This window comes from Leuciscus leuciscus, assembly GCF_965113295.1.
Source record: "Leuciscus leuciscus genome assembly, chromosome: 25".
In the NCBI taxonomy this organism is placed as follows: domain Eukaryota; kingdom Metazoa; phylum Chordata; class Actinopteri; order Cypriniformes; family Leuciscidae; genus Leuciscus; species Leuciscus leuciscus.
This window is the reverse complement of record NC_138724.1, coordinates 18,799,558-18,808,321: the sequence shown is the minus strand read 5'-3', so window position 1 is coordinate 18,808,321 and position 8,764 is coordinate 18,799,558. Positions and strand designations below refer to the sequence as shown.

General features: G+C 37.3%; 2 protein-coding genes across 10 annotated transcripts in view; one reads left to right on the top strand and one right to left on the bottom strand.

The window, feature by feature from the left end:
* ppip5k1b (diphosphoinositol pentakisphosphate kinase 1b) overlaps window positions 1-7,951 on the top strand; it is a 38,713-nt gene extending 30,762 nt beyond the window's left edge. For all 8 annotated transcript variants that reach the window (XM_082159059.1, XM_082159058.1, XM_082159060.1 and 5 more), the window contains 3 exons: window positions 74-211; window positions 1,163-1,276; window positions 7,139-7,951. In XM_082159059.1, coding sequence (XP_082015185.1) covers window positions 74-211; window positions 1,163-1,276; window positions 7,139-7,233 — 347 coding nt within the window. In that variant the 3' untranslated portion in view covers window positions 7,234-7,951. The remainder of the gene's footprint in view (window positions 1-73; window positions 212-1,162; window positions 1,277-7,138) is intronic.
* The window catches only part of cUnh15orf40 (chromosome Un C15orf40 homolog), a 149,961-nt gene that overhangs the window by 75,432 nt on the left and 65,765 nt on the right, over window positions 1-8,764 (bottom strand). The window lies entirely within an intron of this gene.

The following is an 8,764-nucleotide window of genomic DNA, read 5'->3' as shown; positions in this document are numbered from 1 at the left end:
TGTACAAGAGCTCAAAGAGTGTTTGTGGGATATCTGTAATGATGGCTGCCACTGAATTTGGAATCTGCTGCAGGGTTTGAAGGTTGCTCCCTGGTGCCCTCCATCTATCCACTGGAGACACTGCACAACTCACTGTCCCTCAAGCAGGTGGACGAGTTCCTCACGGCGCTGTGCAAGAACGGGAGTCAGGCACAATTCAAGAGGCTCAAATGTAAGTGGACGGATACATTCATGTTTATTATTACACTTGGTAATCATGAAATCTAATTTAAACGAGGATGTTGATCACTTTTACTTAAACTATAATTAATTTACACTGAATGGACACCAAACACATTGAAACATCTTAAATGGCCCCCTAAATCTAAAATAGGCCTTTACATTTAGCTATATGTGCTTGCTGTCAAATGTTTGGAATAATTAAGATTTTTTTTAATGTTTTTGAAAGAAGTCGCTTATGTCCACCATAGGGTTGCATCATCAGGCTTCATTCATTTAATCAAAATTACATTTAAAACTGTTATATTGTGAAATATTATTACAATTTAAAATAAATATTTCCTATTGTAATATATTTTGAAATGTAATTTATTCCTGTGATGCAAAGCTGAATTTTAAGCATCATTACTCCGGTCTTTGGAATCATGATCCTTCAGAAATCATTCTAATATGCTGATTTGCAGCTGAAGAAACATTTCGGTAACACTTTAAAGTAAGGTTTCATTAGTTAACAACTTTATTTAACAAGAACTAAGAATAAACAAAACTTCTACAGCAACAGTACTTCTTAAACAAACAATGAACAGTTGTATTTTGATTACCTAACATTAACAAAGATGAATAAATACTGTAATAAATGTATTGCTCATTTTTAGTTAATGTACTAATGTTAACAAATGAGACCTTATTGTAAAGTGGACCAACATTTCTTAATATTATCAATGTTGAAAATAGTTGTGCTGCTTAATATTTTTGTGGAAACTATGACAGAATACCATTCAAGAGTTTGGCCCTTGGAAGCGTCCTAACCTTCCCCCTGTTATGGCACCCCTGACAAAGATGCATTAAATTGATCAAAAGGGATATTATATGTTACATAATAAGAAGAAGTGTTTTTTGACCGGTAGTGTACAAGTCACATATCCTTTTCTTTTCTCTTTAGCTCTGTCTGCCATGTTTGAGTCACACTCCCAGCCATCCATAGATGTTGATAGTCAGGAGATCCCAGTGTCCACCCCAGTCCAGCTGAACCAACCGGCTGCAAAACCCATCTGGTGTGAGTATACCTCACTTTACCATGATATATATCAACGTACCGCCATCTCATAACCGTCCTCCACTGTACAGTGATAAAATAAGCCAAAAAAGAGTTTTAACCCTCTGGGGACCAAGCTGTTTTTGGGGCCCTTGAGATGTTCTGACATGCTCTGACATTTGTGCTTTTTTCAGTTATTTATAAACATGTTAATGGCAAAGGTGTAAATTCACTCTATATAGCACAAACAGGCCTACCATAATATGCGAGCAACATGTATGTAGATGTTTGTATTTTTAAGAGAATAATGTTTATGCGTGGTTATTTAAAAAAATAAAAATGAAAGTTGCTGAAATAAGACCACAAAACTCATACAAAATATGTGCCCACAAGACTTTTGACTAATGGATGTTGTCCCTTTCAGTTCTAGCTTCAAAATTATGTGAAAATAGTCTTGCTTTATCGTTCACAAAAAAAATACATTGATTTAAATGGTGTAAAACAGGTTTTGCTTGGAAAGCCAATATGCGAGGGGGAGGAGTAGTTTACACCTTAGTCCCACCCACTCTGCATAATGACTCTGCATAATTAGCCATTCATTCAGGTGTGACACTGACTGAGCCACAATGCAAAGACAAAATATATATTTTGAAGAAGACTTATATTGACCATTTAAGATTTTGCTTACATCTATCTTGTAAATATGTTTTGCTATTTTATTAAAAAGGTTACAATTACAACAATAATTACAATTTCAGCAATATTTCTGCAAAAAAGTACTCTTTCTTTGTAAAAAAAAAAAAAAAAGATTATAGGCCTACATTTTATCATATGTATTCATTAGTTTGAATATAGCCAACATTGGAACATCTTAGTCTATGACTTTATTTTTGACAAAATAGTATTTTATATATATTCAGAAAAGCTTATTTGATGTGACAGTATATTCTACAGTAAAAACTGTACCCAAATCTAGTCAACAAAATGTTGTCTTTCATACTTCGCCTGACTGTAACGCAGTAACTGTAACTGTAAAAGCAGTTTATTCTTTCACACACAGACGCGCGATTCATATTTAGGCTAAACACTCTTTACAAATAGACGCGCGATTCATATTATAGAAACGCGATTCATCTTTTTGTTTACATAAGCCTACAACGTTATTCCATAACGTTATTCCACATTAACACTTGAGAAAGGATAACTTAGCCTACCTCACTCCTCAGCGGGATCTGCTCCTCATATCAGCACGGAAAATTTTCTCCATAAGGTAGGCTATATTATGCCTCTTTGTTTACAGCTGATGTGGGGGCGTTTCACAGACTGAAATGGTTCTCAGAATTTGCGTTTGAATAGCACGCGCTCTCCGGGGAGTGGTCACATTACTTTTGAATGGCTCGTAATGAGCTCGACTGGAGTCGCTCTCTTTTTATACAGATTACAGAAGCTGATAATATTTGTTTTTTATATAAATTACTTCATTTAAAAGCTGCGATCTCAAGCTTTATGCCCGTGGGTCTGTTTGCCTGTTTGACTGAATTTTCGCGGAGTTATAGATAATTTTCGAACGCGTTTCAAATGGGAGTTTACTGACAGAGAGAAGGCAGAAATAGCATCATGTTAGTTTTTCTTTATTTGTCAAAAAGCAAAACACTTTATTTGTATTGTGAGTATACAGAAAAAAAATAGAAACTGAACAGGATCGATTGATGTATTACACGAAAATGAAAGATCAAAATTAACAGAGCATTTTGTGTTTATTTTTCATTGCTAAAAAAAAAAACGAGCAAAACGCGTGGGCGCGTTTTTGGTCCCCAGAGGGTTAACTCAGACTGAAAAGTCAAAAATTATTAAATGCCCATGAGAAGAATGCAATACTTATGCAATACTAGAGATTGCAGTTAAGGCATGACCATTGGACAGTGAAATACTCATTAGGTCAGCAGGGTCAGACAAAAACAGGTGGAGAAGAAAAGACACATGTTAACTGCAAAAGAATTAGGAATTAAGGTGAAGAATTAAGTGTGAAACCATCAGGAACCCTTTAGTCTCCAGCGCCACCATTTTCCAGAACTGCAACCTACATGGAGTCTCCAGGAGAGCAAGGTGTCAGGGTCTCAGAGACTTACGCCGCCTTCACACTGGCAGTTGAAATCAGCTCCGATACGGCTACGAAACGACCGGAAGTCATTCATTTCCTATGGAGATTCGCAGACCGCATGCGAATGGGTGCGAACCGGGTCCGAACGAGTGCGGTGCGAAAAAAATCGTGTCCGTTGGTCATCCGGATGCGTTCAAAAAATTGAACTCTTGCGAAAGGCTACGGACGGTTCCTATCCGACAATTCCAGCGGAAGTTAGCGTTGCTATGGTAATGATAAACAAACCTGAATTCTCAACTTTTAATAAAATAAATAATGATTTTATAACGATAAGTTGTCATGTCATTTTTTTTATTTTCATGATTTTCTAACGTTATTAGGGCAGTTAATACAATTAAAAGCCCTATACCACTATATCACATTTAGCCGACCTGACATATCAACGTCCTGGGGAACTTTCCTCCACGCAGCAGCCTTCAGATTAATGTCTCTATAACCCTCATCAGAGAGATCATACAGAATTGTACATTCTGACACTGACAAAATCATCCGTTAATCTCTCTGCCATTTTTGTTCTACTCGCTTCCGAAGCTTTTCAACGGTGTAGTACGACGTCCGCTGGGGGCGTATTGCGTATTACGTATTACGGAGCTGATTTCAACTGCCAGTGTGAAGGCGGCGTCAGGTTAGGCAAAGAATCCTAAAAATGACCCCCTCTTAACAAGAATCACAAGCTGAAGTGTAGTAAAATACATGAAGACTGGTTTAATATAGGCTTTATAGATGGACAGATTGAGAGTGACTCTTGAAGGACCAGCACCACATCCTCTTCTACCACTATTTGAAGAATTCAGAATACGTTATAATACATTTTGGGAGTTTATTTTTAGTCCATCTCCTACCCTGAAGTCCGTTTTGCAGAGATGGACTAAAAATTTACTCCCAAAACTTACTGTCAGATTCTGGAAGATGAATTCAAACAGTGGTAGAAGAGGATGTGGTGCTGGTCCTTCAAGAGTCACTCTCAATCTGTCTGTCTATAAAGCCTATATAAAACCAGTCTTCATGTATTTTACTACACTTCAGCTTGTGATTCTTATTAAGAGGGGGTCATTTTTCGGATTCTTTACCTAACCCAAGTCTCTGAGACCCTGACACCTTGCTCTTCTGGAGACTCCATGTAGGTTGCAGTTCTGGAAAATGGTGGCGCTGGAGACTAAAGGGTTCCTGATGGTTTCACACTTAATTCTTCACCTTAATTCCTAATTCTTTTGCAGTTAACGTGTCTTTTCTTCTCCACCTGTTTTTGTCTGACCCTGCTGACCTAATGAGTATTTCACTGTCCAATGGTCATGCCTTAACTGCAATCTCTAGTATTGCATTAGTATTGCATTCTTCTCATGGGCATTTAATCATTTTTGACTTTTCAGTCTGAGTTAAATCTCTTTTTTGGCTTATTTTATCTGTAAAAGAAAACTTGCCTAATAATTCTGCACACCTGAAAATAAGGCGTTTTTCATTTCCAGCCTTCATGAACAATTATATTTCACTTATAAATGATTAAATACAAAATGAATTGTAGTTATTACGATTAATGTGGTTTGGAATTGGTCAAATGTGCCTGGAAAAAAAGATATGATCAGAAAATCAACGTGCCTAATAATTCTGCACGCATTGTATGTTTTTTAGTAGGTGAAGGAACTTTGAGGGGACTTTCAATGTAGACGAAATGTGAAACCCCGTATTTGCTGCAAAAAGTAGATAAGTCATCGAGTTTATTCTATTTTATAACTCCGCCATTTAGATGATTACTGTTGGCTTTTAATGCCGCAGAGTTTCCCCGGAGAGTTTAGTGATTTATGTTCAGTCTGGGCTTTAGCAGCAGCTTTCAGTAAAAATCTAGGTTGCGTTAGTCACTGCTATGTCTGCCTCTTTGTAACCCATTTACTATAATATCATTGTTTGTGAAAGCAGGTCCAGGAACATGCTGGAAGACAAATGTATCTCTTAGATTAATAGTGTAATTGTTCTGTTTTTTGGTTACATAACATTAGTTCCATGAGGATTTTTATGTAGGGCACTACAGCAGGATATCGGTTATATAAATGCGGTCATGTGAATGATGATTGATGAAACAAACACTTAGAATCTGCCAGCAGGTTCTGGTTTGTCTGAATGTTTTTTTTAAAGATTCATTTTGAGTGTGCTTTAAAGGGGTCATATGATGCTTTTTAATGTTTTCTTTTTTGCTTTGGTGTGTAATGTATCTGTTTGTGCATGTATAAGATTGCAAATTTACAAAGCTCACAAATGCTTCGATGCAAGTCCAGATATTACTACCTCAAACGTCCAAGTCACAATGTGAAATATTTGCATGATGCCGCAAATAGAGAAGACAAGGCTTCAGTGAATTGTAGTTTTGTCATGGCGCGGATACGCTGTGTTTGAATTAAAGGTATAGCGGAGGATCTTTCCAAATTTTAGAGAAGACCCGCCCTCTCCACTTTTTGAAAAGTTTGATTGATTCACCAGAATGATTGACAATTAGGAGGACCAATAGTATAGGTTACCCACCAGGAAGTAAAACATCCTCCTCTATACCTTTAAGGTGAGGATCGTTACATTTCCGACACATACTTGAGGTGTTTGGCCAATCACAATGCACTGGGTCAGCTGGCCAATCAGAGCACTCTGAGCTATTCAGAAGGAGGGGCTTTGTAGAAATCAGGGTGTTTCGGACAGACTGGGAATAGAGGAGCTGCAATAAAATACAGTATATGACAAATGTGTTTTTTTTTTTTACATTAAAACATGTTAACATTCTATAATGAAAATCTATAATGAGTACCAAGTGGAATTGCAAAAAGGATAAACTCTGCTTTTTATTTATTTTTTTTACTGTATTTTTTATCAAATAAACACAGCCTTGATGAGCATAAGAGCACAACCCCAAACTTTCCAATAGAAGTGTATAAATATATGTTTTAATGTTTTGGTCAAATTTTGCACATTCTTTCTCTAAAATATGTTTTTCGATTAAAATTAGATGTCATTTTATTCAAAAGAAAAATGTATTAAAATTAATAAATATGATACGACACAAATAAATGTAAAGGATATTTTCTTCAAAAGACAAAAACTACAAATAAAAAATTCTGTAAAAATCAACTGTTTATAGCGGCAGGCTTGGGTGTTTCCCCTGTCCCCTAAAATAATAGATTTTTAGTCTTTGTACCAGTTTGGTTTAGATTTCTTGCTTCCAGTACTGTAAAGCCGGTTAGCACACAGGACTAGGCACCGAACACAGGATGCATCATTCTGTACTTTCGTGCTGAAGCTCAAGGCAGCAAAATCAGTGAATCTAATCACCATACAGGAGCAGTGGCGTTGATGCGCGAGTACAAAAACTACGAGTTTGACAAATATAATGTAACCTCCGTTGTCTTAGCTGGACGCCGGCGGTGTGTGTACACTCATAGAAACAGTGTGCTCAGATTTTAGGATGCTCTGTCGTCCGTCAGTCCCCGGACTCCATAACTCAAATATTGTAGTACAGCTGCTTAGTTTCGTAAATGTTAAAGTTGTTTAAAAGTCAGTGGTCTGATAAACTGTTTATTGTGGGAGATTTCGTACATATAGCAACTGCATCTCCATTGCTGTGTTTACCTAGAAACTATTGTGAACTGCTTAGTACACTTATAGGTAAGAGTGACGGTTAAGATGTTTGTTGAAATCCCATTCATGTAATGGACCTCTAACTCTGTGTATGTTTGTGTGTGCAGACACCGGTGACCCTTCCAGTACGGTATCCAGTGCCGGGCCATCGTCTCCATCTGTAGCAGAGTCTTCGTCCAACTTTGGATTCAACAATGAGTAGATGTCTTGGAAACACTTTTGATCAGTTTTGCAGAGAGATCGACTTTAAGATTGATATGGTCCTAGTTATAACTTGTAAGCTGCTAATATCGTACTATCTGCACTTCTGCCTGAACAATACAGAGCAACTTTGGCCGAGATTCATCAGCTGATGGTTTGATCTGTCAGCAAATACAGCTCTGGATCCAGTAATTAGCTCTTCCGTTGGAGTCAGATAGTAATTATGATCCCAGATTCAGTGGCAGAGAGACAGAGACTTTACAGACAATAGTAATTGTCTGTGCTTCTTTTTTTGTCACCCCACACCAATGTAATTACACGGCACAGAATAATGCAACTCGAATAAATACCCAAAGGAGCATATAGACCAACAAGACCACACGAAATATGAATATTTAATCCGATCCAGTCGAGAAAATGTAATTCTACCACTGTTCTTTGATTTGTGTATATTACAATTATTTTATGATTTTTCTTTTTTAGATGTTTGATCATATGATTTATTTTCAGATTTAAAAGAAAATTGCTGTATTTTTATTCTATGAAATGCAAAAGGTATTGTTTGGGAATGAATAAATGTGTGCCCAATGAGCTGCAATAGACTTTTTCGAGAATGTTCGGCTGTTTGCAATCTGCTGTTGTGTTTACGCTGTAAAGTTTAAATAAGTATATTTCATTTTAGAGAATTGTATTACTTAATAAAATTGCTGTAATGTGTATTTGTGTGTGGTATTATGTTTTATGAATGAATGAGTTTACCGAACCACTGACTTGTACCTTGAAATGATTTGTTGGTCTCTCAGACCTAATGCGTTTTTAAAATTCAATCTGCGGTGTGTCTCAAAGAGAGGAGAGTGAAGCAAAACAATAACGATGACTCATGCTTTGCCCTCAGCTGTGCTGCTGTGTTGCTATAGGGACGGATTCTCATCTGCTTATTGACTTCAACTGTGTGACTGCAAAGTAAAGTGTGTGTGAAGTCTTCCCAGGCAACCTGCGAGCTAAAGATGAAGTCATACTGTGCTGTTAGCTCATTTTCATTCATGTGGGTACACATATGCTAAACGTCCAGCGTATATTTTGCCAGAGGGACCTGATGGTGTGGAATGGTGAAATAAAAATCAGAATCGGGTCTTTGAAGTGATTTATATCATGCGTATTGACTTTTGCCTAGTTTGAATTGCACACTGCATAATTAATTTAACAATTTATGTGTGATATAAATTCTGACAGGTTATCGAAGCCATTAATCAGGTTTGAAAGACATCGTAAATTGCTCCCACTTCTCTGCCCAAAAATCTGGCCTGCTGGGTAACGGCTGGTAATATAAAAGACATCGTCATAGCAACAGCTCGAGTCCAGTACTCTGCGACTCTGAGCTCGCGAATTAAGAAGTGTGTCATCGGCCGGTTCCCGGAGACTGAGAGGCTTACAACCACTTCAGCTCCTGCCAAGAGATTTTGGAAGGGCAGAGGATGTTGAGTTAGTATACTAGTATGAGGTAATGTCATTGTAAAGAGAGAGGAGGAGAA